General features: G+C 40.8%; 1 protein-coding gene across 1 annotated transcript; it reads right to left on the bottom strand.

Moving 5' to 3' along the window:
- Nucleotides 1–3,986: 3,986 nt before the first annotated feature.
- On the bottom strand, nt 3,987–19,139 carry RIPK2 (receptor-interacting serine-threonine kinase 2). Its single transcript, XM_010152238.1, has 10 exons — nt 18,990–19,139; nt 17,635–17,790; nt 14,182–14,339; nt 13,297–13,346; nt 12,788–12,949; nt 9,548–9,633; nt 9,280–9,369; nt 8,531–8,636; nt 5,551–5,730; nt 3,987–4,312 (listed from the first exon to the last, which is right to left on the bottom strand). The coding sequence occupies exons 1-10, from the start codon at nt 19,023–19,025 to the stop codon at nt 3,987–3,989; spliced, it is 1,350 nt and encodes a 449-aa protein (XP_010150540.1). The 5' UTR covers nt 19,026–19,139.
- Between the last annotated feature and the right edge of the window lie 1,048 nt (nt 19,140–20,187).

Genomic DNA, 20,187 nt, shown 5'->3' with positions numbered 1-20,187 from the left:
GACACAGCAGAGTTCAGCTGCACCACTGCCAAGTCCTCTGCTTCCTCCTGTTCCTCACCTCTGCCCCCTGCATGTCGGTGCTTGGCCACCACAGGCTCCTACACTCGACATCTGCAACAGACGCACTTACAGTTGACCCTGATTGAAAAAATACTGCTAACCACCCTCTGCCATTACCTGCCAGAGTCCGACTGACAAACACAGGCCACCATTAGTGTTATCTTGGTAAAATCAGATCTGTACTTCCTTTCCCACAACGCTGACGCAGGACAGAGCATAGCGCACAGACCACGTCAAGGAACCTCTACCAACCATCTTAACTCAAGGTGTGGGAGCAGAACATGAGGATCAGCAAAGTGTTGTGCAGACAGCAGTGAACTCCGTAGGTGGCCAGTGTGGTGACAAGACGCGCAGGACTGAGCTCTGGTTGGGCTTGCTCTTCACTGCATGGACACACCAGCGTAGGTTGGTTCTAGGGCAGGGCATTTCTAGTTTTCTTTTGAAGAGGAGCATCACATCACCAAGAGCAGATGGCTTCCAAGCGCTGTGAAAGAGGACAAGTACAGCAAAAAAGGGTGAATAATAACCTAATGACACAAGATATTCAGTGTAGTCAGAATTAAAGATGATTACGGATACCTGAAGCAGTTACACTACTAAGTGACTAGTTGCTACCATGCCATATAAAATCTAACGGTAGCAAGTGCAAAATAACATGTATTGTCCTATGCTTCTGTTTTTACCCATGTACATGTAAAAAGAGGGTTTTATGTGTACATTTTAAAAGGCTCTCAATGAGCTACTGCAACTTGGAGAAAAGCCCTTACTGTCAACAAAGACAGTGCTCTGAAAAAGCAGCAGCATCTCTCCTTGGACTGAAAAAAAAAAAAAAAGAGAAATCTGTTAGGAATTGCTATGAAGAAGTGAGGAGCGCATAAAACAATATTGCATATTGGAAGAGGAGGGGGGTAGGAATCAATCAGCTTCCCACATGGTAGTCTTCTCAAGTGCTTGCAACCCTTTCTGAGAGCAGGGCCCCACCTGCCACAAGCAGACACCCCCAACCTGGGCTTCCCGACTGAGAAGTTGTGCATCAACTTCATGACTGTGCCTGGCTGTCCTCACTGCCCCTGGACTGGCTGTCACAGTCAAATCAGTGCCGAGTGTTCCAGTTGCACGGAAACTTATGTTCCTCTTTCGTAGCACTAGAGTTAACCAACAGAAGCATCAGACTTTGACGTATGGGCTCATATGTCTACTTGTCACCTCTACAAACCCTCCACACAGCCTGTGTGGCTCAGGCATATAGCCTCTGCCTCCCATCTACCCCAAAACTTTCTCCTTAGAGACTGGAGGGCAGGCGACTGCCACAGCTGCCTTGGTGGCACCTGGAATGGCTCTAGGATGTACCCCATCTGTTCCCCAGCGCTCTTCCACCCATCTGCATGACCTCCGGGGAAGTGCAGCTCCTGGGGAGCGGGGCAGAACAGCTGCAGCAGGCACACTGGCAGGTTGCAGAACATGTCAGGGGCAAGTGAGTGCAAAGGTGCAGCAGCAGCAGCATTGAGAAGGATGCACAAATCACAAATTCAGATCAGCCTGCCAGGCAGTACAGGCATCGTCGTGTACCGTGCACAGCACGCAGAGCTAGGAAGCGTGGCATCTGTGCTGTCCTCAAGTTCTGCTTGCTCCAAGCAGAAGTTGCTTTCAGTGAGCTGGGAAATAGGAAGAAGGTGCAGACCCCAGGACATGAGACAACAGATGCCACCTCGCAGGCCAAGTGCTACCAGACAGGCCAAAGCTCTTTACACACAGCAGGACTGCTTTTACCTTCTGACACCTAATTTCAAGTAATAAATTACAAAGTTTGCAGTTCAAGCAGAGCTTACAACGTATCACCTTGTAAAAACATACCCCTAAAGAAGCCTCTGCTCTTCCAGGTACCAAAACCACAATTCAGAAAGCTCTCAATACATGATGAAAAGCCATTCTGCTGACTTGAACAACACAAATCTTTCTTTAGGCACTACTACTAATGAACAAACGTGGCTTAAAAACATGACATGCGGTGAAACACACAGTTCTGACTCTCCCTGGCAAGGCTGGCAGCTTTCCTCAGAGCCTGTCTCTGCTGGACATTGTCAGGTCTGCTCTACAAAATGCACAACCACCCATTGCACCGCTGTTCTGTCTCAGCTATATAGTTTGACTTTTACAGCCTTCAGAGAGAAGCAGGGTAAGAGCAAATTCCTAGTTTATGCCAAAAACTTAAAACAACGAAAAAAGCTCTTTTTCTATCCAATAAATTATATGTTGTATTCTTGTGATTCAGTTGACAAAATAAGTTCAGACATATATTGAAAAAAGTACTCTGGGGTTTTTTTGGCAACTAGTAATGACCATACTGAAGCTTGAATCATTGAAATGGGCAGATCTCATATCACCATGGGTTTCCAAACAGCCATCACATAGGATTTCTCATTTATCCTTTTGATATGGTAGTTTAGGAAGATTTCAGCTTTATTGTATGTGAAATTTTGTTTTTTTCAAATTTCAGTTTTAGCAGAATTTATAATTATTTATTAGTGCTTGTGAAAATCATTTGCCTGTGCTGTGTTTTGACAAATTAAAACCAGTATTTTTTTTACTAGTTTTGAATCCGCCTAGGTAAAGTCACTAAGGCTTTCTGAATTCTATGGAAGTGGATTTCCATCCCTGGAAGTGTTCAAGGCCAGGTTTTGAGCAACCTGGTTTAGTGGAGGGTGTCCCTGCCCATGGCAGGGGGGTTGGAACTAGATGATCTTGAAGGTCCCTTCCAACTCAAACCATTCTGTGATTCTATGAAATGGGCTGAAAAAAACACCACGTACCTTTTCCTCTCAGGTGGTCCCATTTGTGCCTCAACATGTTAGCACCATCCTTCAGACAGAGAAGGACAGTAGAAGAGTTGTCCAGAGAAGGTTATAAGGCAGGTCATGGCAGACTCAAACCACGCACATCACTTCCATCACTTCCAGGTGCATGCTTGATCTTTGTACAGACCTAAACTACTGCTCATCATGTAAATACTAAAAATAAAATCAAATCAGAAGTTTGATCCAGCAGCATGACATAAGAAGTATTTATAGCAGATGACAAAGGTAAGGGAGGCATTAACTAAGGATATGTAAAAGAGGCATTAACTGAGGGTTCCCGTCTATAAGCTTTATGTGGCTCTCCCCATACCATGATTTAAGAGGGTGTAACCAAATAACATAAAGAGCTACAGCTGCACCCTTTCTAGTGTATCAGTTCTTAGCACAGCAAAGATGATCAGCACAATTTCCTCCTTGTCCCCAGGCTCATTTTTGGACTGACATTCTTCTTATGAAGTGGCCTGAAGTGCTTGTCCTGGCAACAAAACGGGAAAACCAAACCAAAAGATAATAAGAAATCCTGTAAAAATACAATGTAAACTTCCTCCCACTTACTGTGCTTATCCAGTATCTTGGGAGAAGTAACCAGTATGGCTGAAAGAAGAAAATTTATTATAAATCCAGCATACAAGCACTGAAATAGAGCAGCTCTATGGGAAAGACTAGATGGAGGGCGAATAAACAATATTCCAAGCTGGGATGGGTTGCCTCAAATCTGTGAGGTGAAAGGAAAGGATATAAATTAAAGATCTATAGAAGGATATAAAGAATATAAAGGAAAGGATATAAACAGAAAATATGTAAAACAGGGAACTTTTAATGTTTTTTCTTTGGCATGTATAAACAAAATACTTGTATGAACTGAATCAGCAAATGTCAAGTGTTTTGCTTTATGACTGCACACCAACTGATTAATCTGCAATTCATGAAATGCAGTCCAGATGAACTCAGTGTCATTTCTGAGACTGCAAAGGCACGGTAAAGACAAGGCAGTACATATATAAAACTATTAAAGAAACAAGAACCATGTTGTAAGAAATATTCACATAGCTTTATACAGAGAGAACAGATTTAAAGATGCAGTCTTAGAGAATTAGATACAACGTCTGGATAAGGTTGAAGTCCTAGCTGTTTGTTATCTTTCAACTTTTGTATTATAATTCTGGCAAATTCCTCTCCTTGGCTATCTGATGTATCAAGCAGCTGTCGGACTTTTGATGTCCTTGTAGGTTTGGTGCTTATAAGTTCATAGTCTTCTTTCATGAGTAAAAATCTTGACAGAAGAGCATCTAGTGACTGATTCAAACATGCTTCAGTCATCTGATCAATAATTTCTTCTCTTTTACTTTGGATCCATTGATGAGCTACATTCTGATGTATGGTTTCCAAAACAAAATCTGAGATTGGAGGATTAAAAAAAAAAACCAAAAAACATATTAGGATTGTAACTGTGTGCCAATGAATAGTGCCATAGAAGAAAGAACAGACTGAGCAAGAGCTGTTTAAAGCTTGGGTTTGGTCAGAAATACACTAGACAACTAAACGTGATTTTAACATTTCACTATTGTATTCCACTTTTAAAATGTTCCAATTTGTCAAATTTGATGGTTAGAGTATTTATTTTATCAGACTCACAGAATAGTTTAGGTTGGAAGGAACCCTCGCCTTCTGGTCTAATGGCCTGCTCAAAGCTGGGCCAAGTTCCAGCATGACTCAGGCTGCTCAGGGCCTTGTGCAGCTGAATTTTGAGCACCTCCAAGTGATGGGACCTCCGACAGCCTCTGTGGGCAACCTGTTCTAGTGTTCAACACGACCTGGTACTAAAGAGAGAGATGGTAACTTCACTTTCAAGTGGGATTTTTGTTGAAGTTTACTGACAACACCCCTGTAGTTTCTTGTGTACTTTCCTCAAGCTGAGGCTCTGCACAGTGAAAAGCTGCAGATTCTCATATTTCCAGAAGAGGGATGATGCCGCCGATGTTTATGAAGTTGCATGTTACTGTGTGGCCCGTGTGGCCCATAAAAAAAATCTCTCTGAATAATTCATCATGCCTTAAAGTTTCTTTCTGTTATTTTTTTTTGGAAGCATGCTTTTAACATTTATTTGAGGCATAGGAATGCCATGCGTTGGGCTCTTAACTAACACAGACTATCATTAAAGGGGAGATGCTGACACAGCTGCTGCTTCTTCTTGCCCTGCTATTACTCAAGGGAAGACTGACAGGCCTAAAAACTGGGGAGAAGTGACAGGCAATAAGATGAGTTAAGCTCAAGCTAAATCTTCTCCTGTTCTGTTGGCTTGCAGCACTGCTACAGCAGTATGAGAAAGGAGAAATATTATCAGCCAAGGGAATGGGATAAAGAAGACCCAAGGAATTAAGTTTGATTAAAAGGAGAGAAAAAAAACTAGGGGCTACAGATACATGTACTAGATCACATTTTGCATTGATTTTACTTACTTTATAAGGCTACAAGGACAGAATTACTTGCATTCTTCATTTGTAGAATGCTTTGTGTTCGCTTTACAGATGAACAACAGTTCCACCTTTCATTTCATACACACATATATTTGATATACAAGGACATAAAAGGGCACTTATTGTGGGTCTTTGAATTAAATCAGTGTTTGCTGTACCTGAAGGAACTGGTGATGACCGCAGCATACATGATGCAGAATTTGAGGCATCTGAAATACTCTTGTCAGATGAGGGAAAATAACTGTACGGATGCACAAGTAGTTTGGCACTCTGAGTTACAGAGATATTTTCATCCATGCTCTGACTGCTGAGAGACTGTAGACCTCCGGAATTTCCATCTTTAAAAAATAAAAAAGGGAGGGAGGGAGGAGGGAAAAAAAAAAAAAAGCAGGCTGTACCACTTTTAATTTCAAATAAAATACAGCCACCAGAGACTATTTAGAGCAGTTCCATAAAATAAGTAATAAACAACCTAAATTCACTTCAGTGGGGATATTTTACGGTATATCCCTAGATCAGAGTGTTGACCTGTGGAAGAATATGGCTCTAAGTACAAGGAGCAGGAATAGGAAAATTTGAAATAAATGAAACTCTCATTATTTAAAAAATGGTGGACTAGAACTCATAGTAACTAGTATTTCATTCCATTAAAGAGAAAGTACGCTGGGCAGAGCTATATAGTGTGAAGCAGCAGATGTTATCTACTGCATGAATGGCAAAGGATTAGGAGACAACTGCTGTGAGTGAAAGATCACTTTAGAAAAGGATTTTAAACAGCTCTGCTGGGATAGATTGCTATAGATCTCTAGGCACAGATGGATCTTTAATAGCATTAGAGACAAAACCACTGGGATTGTACGAGTATGGGAGGATGAACTTGACCAGTGACGATAGCGTAATAGAAACATGCTAATGAAACTGCCGATGTTATTCAGAAAGAACATGTTGACCCAGGTTACTCAGAACCAAACTAGTTGACCTAAAAGACTGGAGTAATAGAAATGGAAATTTGGTAGCACAAAACATGAGACCTAGACTTTCTGCTTCAAGATGGAACTAATGATTTGTAATTGAGACGAGGGAAAAAACCCCACAACAAAGCTAGGTAGATTATTCTGCAACAAAGGATCTTGTGAGAAAGGAAAATTGAAATGCTAAGGTTCATTAAGTAAAGTTCTTACTGCAGGCAGAAAACACTTGTCACACTTGGTCTCTAACACTGAGCACAGATGTTTGGTGGCCTTAGCTCAATGACTTAAGTTAGAACACACACAGAGAGGACTAGCAGGATACCAGGAAAATGAAGCAGCTTATTTTACAAATGAACTTCAAAAGAGTGTATCCTGTTTTTCTAGCAAAACAAGGTGTATTAAAGGATCGCTCTCTATGTCAGAAGTGAAATGGGAAAAGGGCTATTTAAGCTTAAAGCCCAAGAAAAGTGTGTGCATAAGCTGGCTAGGGAAGAAAAATTCAAGAAGCTGAAATTGAAAGACAGTTCCCAGCTCTGAACGAGCAAGTTTCTGAAAAACTCTACTAATTGTATTGGTGGAAAAAACAATTCAACTAAAATCTGTAGTCATTCATTTCTGCCTTGGTGCCATGCCAAACTCATCTCTTGCCAACAGATACCTGGGAATAGATTTTCACCTGAAAAAACTGCATCTGATTTAGGCAAAGAAAGAACAATGTCAGTCTTGCTTTCCATTATAAAACCACCTGCTGCAAATACTGGCAAATTAATAACAAACACTTCAGCTGCAGTATGGTTCTGTAGATGCTATTTTCACAGGCTTTACAGTATCTATACATACAAAGTCAAAGCAGTGACTCTGTAAAGGACCATCAACTAATCAATCACATTAATAGTACCACCATAATCTCATCAATGGCCTTCACAGGCAGGTATGACAATTTTTTAACAGGAACCAGCAGCAAGAAGGGCTGACACTTATCATTATCTTATCTGATTACACTTAAAAAGTCCATGCTCATATTCAATCTAGTATTCCGTTTTCTAAAATTCATCACCACATTCCTATTAAGCTTGGTAATGACAAGTTCCTCATCTTCAAGATTTTTATGCTATGCGTATAGATAAATGCTTGGGTAGAGGTACAGCCAAACTACACCAAATTTGCTTTCTGCCATTTTCCTCTGTCACTCAAATCCCTCAAGCCTTCTATAACTTAGTTTCCTTGCTGTATTTATATTTTTCTAGTAGACTGAGTACAAGCCCAGAATTGTGGATGTGTTCAAACAGGTGCTGGAAAAGAAATTGCCTGTGCCTACCTAACTCTACCAGAATATCTCCAGTTTTGCAGCACCTCAGCACACTTTTTGATGCCCTACTTCACAGCAGTGAAGTCAGTCATCTTGTCTGCTTTCACACCACTGGTCCCTGCAGAGCCACAGGATGCTCCATTCTTTTGAAGTATTTGTTTGCATTCTCTCAAGAGAAGAAACTCAAGTGCAGTTTTAGGTTCACAATGTATTGTGATTTTACCCGGGTCTCATTGCATTTTTCTGGCTTCTGATGTCAGCAAAACCTCAAAATTGAGTTTTGTGTGGGAATTTTGCCAACTTTTATTCAAAAAAGGTGACTTCTACAAAGGGTCTGTGCAGATACTTTTGCAAGACAATCCTCTTATTAAAGATGTTTTATTTCTTGAATTAAAAATGATCAAGCGGTTGAGCTGCATTAGAAACTTCCAGTTTGCAAGTTTCTAAAGTTTCAGCTTTAGTTTCACCTTTTAGGTCAGCTTAGTTTCAGCTAAGTTCCTAAAGTTTCAGCTTTAGCAATGCTTCAAAACGTTCAGCTTTTTTATCTTTAGAAGTAGTTCACAAATGATTAACTAAACTGCCAGGAGTCTGAAGGGACAAGTAAATGCTATCTCTGCACTCACGACCCTGAATAGGAAACTGAAACTGTCAACTGTGGGGATTTTTCAAGTGACAGGAACAGAAAATCAGAGCTAAAATACTCTAGTCTTTTACCCAGAGCACAAAGCTTACAAGACACATCTCGTTTTTTGACACCAACAGAGATCCAGCTTTCTACTACACAAATGCAGTGGCACAGCAGGAGTTTAAAATCTGCAATGGGAACTTAAATTTACACAAAGTCATGAGTATCTCTACCTGATGAGAGGATATTACACCTGGACACTGACTTGAGTCTTGATATATCTGGAGAGATGCTCCGAAGGGGAAGTGCATCACATTGTATGGAGGCAGAACATGTTTCCTGAAATGATTCCAGTTGTATATTGAAAAGGCACATTAAATAAATACAAAGTTGCAATTTTTTTACAGAGTACTTTCTCATCACTGTCTTTTCCCTATTAACTAAATGCTAAATAGACGGCACAACTGAAATACAGTAAACTGGAAGAAGTTATGTAATCCTAATACTTGTGTTTTTTCCTTAGCGCACAGCAATTTTGTATTTAACTATTAGTAAATTTAACTATTTAACTAAATTTAACTATTAGTAAGAACAAAAAAGCAGCAGCATTTAAGAATCAAAATATAAAAGCAAATCCCTATGGCCCTATATATGCAAGCCCCATAGAGGTATAAGGGAGTAGGAAACAATCTTATAGGTTGCAGACATTGTGTGCTGCATTTCTCCTCAAGGGGGATGGCTTTCCCACATGTAGAGGATACATCAAATATGCCCTTATTTCTGCTTACCCACCCTTTACTTTCTTCACCTATATGGCTATGCATTTGTTATACCCTGGCTCAACGAACCCATTTTATACCTTTCCTGGCTGCATAGGAAAGTAAACTGCAGAACAATTCTCCCTTACTAAGTTAAGCCCCCTTTAAGCTCTCAGGATCTTTAATGATGACGACATACCAAATGCAGTATGTAAAATACTTACCTCTTGGGGATTCAGAGGTATATTCAAAGATATCTGCTTCACATCTGCTCTCTTTCCACTCTTGTAAATACATCGTGATTCATACAGTGACTGGAAGAGACAGTTACCTGTATTAAATTTCTGCTTTAAGACAAGGTGACAGCTCTGTACAAACACATGCTTCAGCCAGATACAAGATTAGATAAATACAAAGGAGATTACATTTCTTTTAGCAAGTAAAAGTTACCAGCTTATCTGACCAACTCATGACTGTAACAAAGCCACTTACCTTTGATCTCTTCAAAAGAATTACTGCTTCCAGCATAGCTATTTCCTCAAATGTTCGCAGGACTGGCTCAAGGTCGATTAAACATTCTAAACAAAGAAAGAGTACTTTGCTGAATGGAAGTGGAAATTAAGTTTTCATGTTGCTAAAGCTACTTTCTCCCAGTTACAAATGTAATTTGGCTATTGATACACATCAAACCACTTACACTGTTAAACAGAAATTTCTTGCTTTCACCTGTTAGGTGAAGTGAAACTGTTGTAAAGAAAACCTGCCCTGATCTGGCCACCTCAGCACCTTGTATCAAAAGAGATCCAGGACTGTGCCAGCCTGCAAGTCTTACATTCCTGTAACGGATACATCCCGCCCACCCCCCGCTATGGTAATTGCAAAATTTCCCAATCAGTGAGCTTTACTTCCCCTAATTTTGCAACAGTTTTGCAAGATCCTCTTTCTCTTTATGATAGTAAAGTAGAGGAAAAAGCAGCGCATGTTTTCTTCAGAGAACATCTCACTACAGACATGCCAGTAATAACAGAACCCAAGTTATGTCACACTTTAGTAAATATCTCAGGTAATTATCCCTTCCTTGGGCAGCCTGTACCAATGCCTAACAACCCTTTCAGGGAAGAAATTTTTCCTAATACCCAATATAAACCTCTCCCTGGAGCAATTTGAGGCCATATCCTATTGTTACTTGGGAGAAAAAACCAACACCCACCTCCCTGCACCCTCCTTTCAGGTAGGTGTAGAGAGCGATAAGGTCTCCCCAGACCCTCCTCTTCTCCAGGCTGAACCCCCCCAGCTCCCTCAGCCGCTCCTCACAGCACTTGTGCTCCAGACCCTTCTCCAGCTCCACTGCCCTTCTCTGGACATGCTCCAGCCCCTCAATGTCTTTCTTGCAGTGAGGGTCCAAACACTGAACACAGGATTCGAGGTGCGGCCTCACCAGTGCCCAGTACAGGGGGACAATCACTACCCTGGTCCTGCTGGCCACACTGCTCCTGATGCAGGCCAGGATGGTATTGGCCTTTTTGGCCACCTGGGCCCACTGCTGGCTCATATTCAGCCATCTGTTGACCAACACCCCCAGGTCCTTTTACGCCAGTCAGCTTTCCACCAAGGCTGTGGCATTGCAGTGGGGTGTTGTGACCCAAGTGCAGGACCCAGGACTTGGCCTTGTTGAACCTCATACAATTAACCTTGGCCCATCAATCCAGACTGCCCAAATCCCACTGAAGAGTCTTCCTTCCCTCAGGCAGATCAACACTCCCAACCAACTTGGTGTCATCTGCAAACTCACTGAGGGTGCACTCGATCCCCTCAACCAGACCATTGATGAAGATATTGAACAGAACTGGTCCCAGTACTGAGCCCTGGGGAACCCCACTTGTGACTGGCCACCAACTGGATTTAACTCCATTCACCACAACTCTTTGGGCTCAGCCACCCAGACAGTTGTTTACTCAGCAAAGTGTGTGCCCATCCAAGCCATGAGCAGCCAGGTTCTCCATGAGAATGCTGTGGGAAATGGTGTCAAAGTCTTTACTAAAGCCTAGGTAGACGATATTCACGGCCTTTCCCTCATCCACTAAGCAGGTCATCTTGTCATAGAAGATCATGTGAGCCAAGCAGGACCTGCCTTTCATAAACGCATGCTGACTGGGCCTGATTGTAAATCATACAAACCAGACTCATGCCAAAATAATCTGACATTTCAAAATCTTCTTAGTGAAAAATAAGACTGCCTCAAAAAAGGTCATGAAATCCATTTTGGACAGCAAACTGAACATGAAGATGGTGTATGTGTTTCAATGTGCCCCCATTTTTCCCTCTGCCAAACTGGTGCAAAAAAAGAAGTTATGAACGTTTCTTTCTAAGCTACCTAACTGAGACTTTCTAACACTTTACAGCTCGAAGACTGTCTATAAAGGTTTGCAAAATAATAAACAAACTTCTGTTCCCCAAAGCTAAAAATAAAGCATTAAGATTGCAGACCTATTTGTAACATTAAAAACCAACCAACCAACCAACACCCTAAAACCAAAACCCACCAGGTCCAACTAAAAAACCCCTTCGTATTTCATGTTTGAGTCATTGCATCTTCAACCTAACTAGTGAGAAACTTAAAATATAGAATTGTTTAAGCCAGAGCTCTTTGTTCCGTTCTGCATGTGAATACTTTCAATAACTCTCTCATGCTACATTCTTGCATCTCCAAGGCAATTAAGCTTTCCTTACAGAATTACGATCATCTTTTCTACAGCAATAGGGAGGAAGTTTTTAAAGGACATGCAAATTAAGCCCAGGAAGGCAGCTGCAGAAACCACTGTTAGCTTCACCACACTGACATATGTGACCACAGCAACATCCGCAAGAGCAAATTTCACAGTTGAAAACAGGTAATCATTTTCTGCCAATTTTGGTGGAATTACCTTTAAACAAAGGGCAAACGGGCCAAAAGTCACGATCAAATTAAGTATATTAAGGGGAATTTTTAATGAGATAAATGTTGGTTAAATGTGAAAAACACAGGTTTTCAAAAATCAAAACAAACTTTTCCTGTCCATGCTATGCCACTCTAAGTTCTACAAGCCCACACGTCAATCTTATTCTCTAAATTCTGTAATCCACTATAAAAAAAGGCAGAAAGTGTATCTGGTCTTGTGGACAGAAAGCTAAACAGTAGACAGATGGAAGGAGAAAATTAAGCACAATAGTTCAACCAGTTCCTGCGTGATCTGGGAGGTGGAATAGTCAAAGATAAAGTCTCAGTGAAAAAGATATATACAGAGATGCAAACACAAGGTGAAGTCACTATAGGTTATGTGATGTGCACTGGTTTTTTGGTGTGTTTGCCAGCCCGTTCATAAATCCCACAGCACTCATTATATACTTAATTTTCCCCTTCGTTAAAAGAAAAACATTCCATGTAACAGGAAAGAAAAAGTGCAAGTAGTTAAAACATACTGCTTTCTTACAGGTACATTAGAGATGGCAAATGCAAAATACTCCAACTAACAACTTCGATTTTATGGCATGTACATAGTTCCATTCATACAAGTTTGTTCACAGACATGATGAAGCAGACAAGCACTTTATCATACACAGCAAGACTGAGCACGTGTCTCTTGACATCTTTACCATTTCCCTTTTGCGACTACAAGCTTGCTATGCAAGTACGATGTTCAGCAGAAATCTGTCAATTTAAAAATGTTTTCTCAGTATGAAAGGTAAACTCACTTAAGAATGATGGTCTTTCATCTGGGTCTTGTGCCCATCCACTTTCTATCAATCTTATGATGAGCTCTCGATGAGGAATGTCCATTGATAAACTTTCTTCACTTAAGTCTAGCCGCTGTCCTTGTGACACACTATACATTATCTGCAAGGGGTTTATAACTTCTGTCAAAATAGACATTGTGCATTCATTAGAAATATATGCAATATAAATAGGTTCCTACAGGAGGAATAATTTAGTTTGCAGGCATAGTATTTAGAGTTCACCAAAATAAGGTTGCTTCTTATTTTACAAAAAACTGTATTTTTAATTTATCAAACAACACTCTAATTAAAAAAAAAAATACAGAAAAGGAGTCTAATATGAAAAGTAACTCAAAGTCTTCTTCAACAAGCTTACAAGTAGAATCATTAAAAAGTAACCCCTAAAATAAAGTCCCCAGGTACCCAGGTCTCAGGTTTAGCCTTTACAGAAGGCTGGAAAAATAAATTAAGTGGAGACATGGCCTTACCTTCAAATGGCTGTTTCCTTGACATCACTTCCCACATAATAATTGCATAACTGTTTGAAGTATAAAAAGTACAGAAGACATTATTTTAGGTTACATAGAAGATGTTATTTTAGATTATCAACACTAAATAACACAACGTACTCAGCTTTCTATTTTATGAGAAACATTTTGCTAAAATGATGCACACACGCGACTGACTATAGCTAAGTACAACAATAACCTAAATATATAAAACCATCAGGAATTTTAACCAGTGACTTCAACTAGAACTAGTTGATAATATTAAGTACAGAAAGGTATGTGGCATATGAACTCCAATTCCAAATCTGTATTAGCTCTGCTCTCCTAATACATTGTGAATTATGTACATGCAATTTAAATCTCGGTACACAAATTAAAGTGAGCCCCAGAGTCCCAGCTGCTATTTCCTAACTGCAATACTGTGGCATCTCCCCAGTCTGGACTGACACTCTCTGACATTCCCATGGGAAGCAGGGTAGCAGCAGGGAGAATGGAGTTCACCCACACCTCTATCCCTACACAAAGTCAGAGTCAGGTAAGATACAGACACTGCACCTGGGAAGTACACTCCAGCTTCCCCCCCAGACATTGTCTCTATCTGTCCACTCATTTATAGAAACCAGTCTCCTCTATCTGTTTCTGTAGTTCTAGCTTAATTTCTGGAGCATTACATTTGTCACAGTGTTTCCTAAAGAAACAGGCGATCAAATCCAGCCACCACTCAATTCTGTTTTCCCAGATTCATTTTGCTTACACACTTACGACAATTCTGAAAACAGTAAGAGCACTGAAAATAAAGTCTAAGTTCAGTAAATCAAATTTGAATTCAGATTGCAAAGCTCACTTGAGATCAACATGAGTTACCTGTAGATATCGTGTTTTACACTTGCACGGGTTTTCTGACTGGGATTGTAATCTTCAGGTGGCATGTAGATAATTGTCCCTCCTTCTGGCAAAGAGGTTTCACTTCGTGATTGTGACATGGATATGACACGCCACTTTGACATGCCAAAATCTGCAATCTGGAAAGGACAAATCAGTTGTTCTGAGGAGAAAGACTGAACTTATCACCTGACTCTTAGAAATTCCTGAAATATGCCCAAAAGAACGGGTCACTAAAAGTCCTTAACCTAACACATAAAAAGTATGTGGTTGTCCTAGAAACAGGAAACACCAGCTCCAATTCAGAAAGCACTCCCAGGTCATGATTCATTCTACATGCTACAACACTGCCCTATCCTGTTATTCTGTTAAGGAAGGATTCATCTACTCTATGGCTGAGGAATCTACTATGGAAGTCTGTCGTGCATGAAGAAAATCACTTTTTTGGTTAAAAACAAGCAAACATAAAGCCATTGAGTACTTGTAGCTCCCTGGTTGTGAGAAAAACACAAATTTAATATAGATCATAATAGCTCTATGTAATTTAGCCTGCAGATGTCCTGAGACAGTTGCACTCACAGAAAAATTTTAGGGCACTCCACCTCATCTCCAAAATACTGAAGTATTACTTCTGCATTAATAAATTTGATATTCTGAAATTCTGTGATACAAAAAGTTGCTGAATGTTTTTTTTACTGCGCACTCTGGTTTTCTGAGTTTACTGTACATTTACATAAAGAACTGCTTGACTTCAGCTGACATTCCCAGACATCCACTAGCCAGAAAGCAAGATGTCAGGCTGGGTTATGGGTAGGGAGATGAAAAGCCAGCAGAATAAGCTTGTAGCTGAGTTCCAGAGTGTCTGGCATACCAGGGAGAAATATAAGTAGCCAGTGATGAGCTCTGCACTTGCCCAGCATTTGCATTAGAGCAAAACCATTTTCAACAAAGATGCCTGTGCAAGCACTGTGGCCACTGAGACACATAAATAGCCTTTCTGGAGAGTGTACAGCCAAAATCCAGTGAAGAATACCCTTTTTTTCACTACCATCCACTCTCATCAAACCTTCCTCACTGTAACTGGTCATGTTATCCTGCTCACTCAGTAGGTCTGGGATAGCCAGCAAAGCTCTAGGGATGGCATTACTTCTATACATTGCAATACTTCTATTTGGCATGCATGGTAACCTTCCTTGCATTTACTGCCAGCTGCCCTAATTTAAAGAATCTTGCTTTCCCCCTAAAACACTTAAAAACCCTAAGGACAGTCTTCCAGACTCCTTGCAGGAGGCAGGACAGGTATGCAAGTGTTAACCTCTTCCCTTTAATTGCTCCAGCAAAGCAACTGCTTAGATGTGGTCATACAGAGCAGCAGACCACACCAGCCCTGTTAGGGATTAAAAAAACCCTAAATAAAAAAATTACTTGGACCAGTTCCCCAATCAGGTTTATCAGGAAGCGTGAGAGATAGATGGCAATATCAGCACATCTGAGTGGGAGGAGGTATGACCTGCTGAGGGTGTGAGTGGAGACAAAGCTGCGTAAGGCACCTGGCTGCCAAGAAAAAAATGTCTTTGCAGACGGGAGAAAGAAGAAATCAGCACTGGATCTTTGCTCAAAAGGCTCACAAAAACATTCATCTCAGTAACAACTGAAGCATTCACCATTCAAGTATAAGTTACGTGAAAAATAGCTCTTCTCATTTACTTAAACAGTACATTTTATCAATTTTAAAAACAGAGGATCTCTTACAATAAAGAACAACAACTCCTGCAATTATGGAAGCACCTAACCATTTTGTCAGAAGTACTTTTAGTCTCTTTTTCACATCATGGTGGTGTATGTTGGGTTTGGGTGGTGGTGTGTTTTGGTAGAGGGGGAAGGGTCACAGGGATGGCTCCTGTGAGGAGCTGCTAGAAGCTTCCTCGATCCAAGTCAGACCTGCCTCTGGCCACAGCCGAGCCAGTCAGCGATTGACATATTTAAGAGTGGAAAAACAAAAAGAGAACCAGCAGCAGAAGCGGAAACAGAATTCAGACAGGAATGGAAAGAGAGAGGAGTGGGCTGTGACACAGACAACCAGGAAGACCCTCAGGTCAGAGGGGAAAAGCAGGGAGGAGGTGGGCCAGAGCAGAGGTTCCTCTCAGCCCATGGTGAGAGGGCAGGCTGTGCCCCTGCAGCCATGGAGGGTTCCGGGGGAGCAGAAACTCCCCTGCCGCCCGGGCAGGGCCCCACGCCGGAGCAGAGGGGTGTGCCTGAAGAGCCTGTGACCCTGTGGGAAATCCATGCTGGAGCAGGCTGCTCCTGAAGGACTGCACCCCATGGAAGGGACCCACACGGGAGCAGTTAGAGAAGAAAATTGCGGCCCGTGGGAAGGACTCATGTCAGGGAGATTCGTGGAGGACTGTCTCCTGTGGGAGAGACTCCATGCTGGAGCAGGGGCAGAGCGTGATGATGCTCCCCATAAGGAGGAAGAAGCAGCAGAGACAGCGTGTGATGGACTGACCACAACCCCCATTCCCCGTCCCCCTGTGCTGCTGGGGGGCAGAGGGAGAGAAATCAGGAGCAAAGCTGAGCACGGGAAGAAGGGAGGGGTGGGGGAAGGTGTTTTAAGATCTGTTTTGGTTCTCCTTGTCCTACTGTGATTTAATTGGTACTAAATAAATCGATCTTTCTTTCCCACGTCGGGTCAGTCTTGCCCATGACCATAACTGCTGAGTGATCTCTCCCTGTCCCTGTCTTGACCCACGAGCCTTCCCTTGTATTTTCTTCTCCCCTTCCCACCGGGGGAGGAGTGAGTGAGCCAGCGGTGGTGTGGTCTTTTGTTGCCATCTGGGCCAATACCCTGGCACAGTGACATTTTAAAAGGCAGAATTAAAGTTTTAAACTAATATTACTTCTTTATGTATGTTTGCTTGCTCTAAGGAGCCTCACAAAAGTCATCTTCCAACATGTTCAGATTTCGCAGTTACATTTTACATGTTCTCGTACTACAGTAACGGAACATGTATGTATATATTGCATGATAAATATCAAATGGGGTATTAACATTTGAATTTGATCTACTATCCTCCAGAACTTGTCTGAGCATGCCAGACAGGAACACTTTCTATTTTCTTCTCAGAAAGAGATAGATGTACACTTGGAAGACTGCCATACAAGAGTGTCACTGCTACTGAGTATCAGCTATTGCTATAGCACAGACAGCTCAAATTCTGGCTTTCTGGTCTTTTCAGATGAATCAAATCCACACTTGAGCAAAGCAGAGTCTTCTAAAGAAGTTCCTAAGTTCTGTCTGCAAGGACAGAAGAAAACATCTGGCATACAATTACGGCCCCTCTGTATGGCCACCTCCTCACTCTTCCTCCTCTACAATAATTAAAACACTTTCACTCATTATGGAAGCTGAAGAACGTAAGAATTAAATAAGTCTACCTTGACATGAAACTCATCATCCAGCAAAATATTCTGGGTTTTCAAGTCATGGTGCAGCAATGGAGGATTCATGTTGTGCAAATAGTTTACTCCCAAAGCAATTTCATAAAGAATGCGGAATCTCAGGCACCAGGGAATGTCAGGACATACATCTCTCTGCCAAGATAAAACCACAAAACCAGAATATAATCCTCTTCTCTGATCTAACAGCACAACACTAAGACTTGCATAATAAGAAGACAATGACTTGGACAAGCAGTAATCTTTTAAAATGTACATTACATGAACTCTTTAAATAATTGTACCTGAGCATTAAGACTCGTTAGCTGTTAAAACAAACATATGAATGTTAATCACGCAGTGTTAAGTTTCCATTCCCTAGCATTCACTAGTAGTTCGTGACTGGTATACATGATGTAGGACATTTACTGTATTACTCATTCATATGGAAATACAATTTACAGATGAACTCCTGTACGAAACCTGCAACCCACAGATTTTAAGGACTATGGAAAGGAAGGCAAGAATCATATCTTCAACTGACACTGTGAAAAAGAAAAAGCTGTGGTGAAGCTAAGCAAAAATCACTATCTTTATAAATACTAATACACCAAGAAAAAGGGCAGTAAAACTCAACTGAAATCTTAAATGTTACCTTGATACTAATGCCTTTGTGAAAAATACACAACTGAGCTCTCTAAGGCATGAGATACTAAAGGTACAGACAAGACTGCAGTGCTGTTGAGACACAACTGCAGTGTCTTTACAGTAGCAATACTGGATGCTCAGGCCAAGCTAATGGGAGCAACTGAGAGTTCAGCACAGGAGAACTTACTCCTGAGCGTAAGATATGGTAGAAATACCCATATCTGTTTAGATTAGCAACACTTGATTTCCATAAACTAAAGTAAAGATCTTGTTTGGTTGTTGGGTGTGTGGGTTTTTTGGGTTTTGTTTGTTTGTTTGTTTTTAATAAAGACCCAGATTCCGGAAAAAAACCCCATCTTTGTGTGATATTTACACTGGCAATAATTCTGACACTCAGGCTGAAGTAAGCATAAATATTTCAGCTTCTAATTAGAAAATATCAGAGATTTTTAAAGTGACTGTATATAGTAATTCAACATGAAGCCAGTCACGACATTAAAGGAAAAGTATAACTAAAGTCTACTGAGTTTGGTTGTCTTTGGGATACAGAAAGTCTATCTAAGCACCAAAAACTAATAGTGATAATGACTGTCCTTTAACTTAAAATATTATTAATACACTTTATTATACTACTTCCCTTAAGTATGGAAATCACAATCTATTTGAAACAACCAGCAATTGTATTTAAAGACTGTAAGTACACTTACCCCATGTAAAAGCTGGTTTAATGACCCATTTGTCATGTATTCTGTTACTATCCCCAGAAATTCAGGCTCATTGCAAATTCCCAAAATTGGAAGAATGTAGGTAAACCTGGCTTTGTGTAATATCTCTGCTTCTTTTAGAAGGTGGTTTCTATCACTTCAAAAGAAGAAAACAAACAAAAGAGGTTACCATACTAATACCAAAAGCAAACATTGGGTTTACTACAGTCTCTTTAAAAAAATGTGTACCTACATGCAGTACCACCACCTTTCACCATTTGTTTCCTACTACACTGTTTTGATAACAAGATACTCTAAGATAAATCAGAAACTATAGTGCAAATACAAGACAGCACCCGGTTTTGTTGTACCACAGATCTCTCTATTTCCATCACACATTTCATGCGTGTTTCTGATAAATAAGGATACTACCAGAAGTCCAACTTTTCACTGTCGTGCGTAACCACAGTGCTAAGAGCCAACTACATTTGTCCTATTCTACGGCCCATCTTCAAACCCTGAGTTTTCACTGAGGCCCAATATTAATTTCCTACAGAGTGGACATTATAGTACTTGCAATTCTCCAACCATTTAAATTTAGCGGACACTGATGTGCCCTAAAATAATACGTGCTAAAGGAATGCACTTTCAGTTTCTGAAGGAAAAGGAATGACCAACTACGTTTTGTTTTCTCATAAATTGTTCCTTCAAACTGGGCCCCTGCTTTGAATCCCTCTGGAAAAAACATTTCCTGGTCAAGCAGGAAGCAGGAGCGGACCAGCCTTATGATGTTTAGATACATTAAATTGGCTGTATGAATGCTCTCTGTTACATCAAACCTCCTCACAAATACGAATTTGAAGCATCTTTACAAATTCAGACCTTGCAGCATGCGGATTCAAGAAACTCCAGTTTTATTTAAGAATGAGTATGCTTTCACACCTAAAAATTATAACTTTTTGGTATGTCTTATATCTCAAATATTCTTGAAAAAATGGGTTTGTTGACAGGTAGGATACTTGGACCATGAAGGATAATTCCAAGAAAAAAAGATTTATATTTTATACCACTGGAGACTGGTACAGGTACAAATTCTAAATGCAGGAGTTTGACAGCACATCTAAGACTGATCCTTTGGATGTGAGCCAGTCTGATTCAGAAGCAATACAGCTGTGCTGGGGCATGGCTGCGTGCAACCCAG

Source organism: Eurypyga helias, unplaced genomic scaffold (assembly GCF_000690775.1).
Source record: "Eurypyga helias isolate BGI_N326 unplaced genomic scaffold, ASM69077v1 scaffold12105, whole genome shotgun sequence".
Classification (NCBI taxonomy): Eukaryota; Metazoa; Chordata; class Aves; order Eurypygiformes; family Eurypygidae; genus Eurypyga; species Eurypyga helias.
Note: the sequence above shows the minus strand (reverse complement) of the source record. Positions and strands in the feature narration are given on the sequence as shown.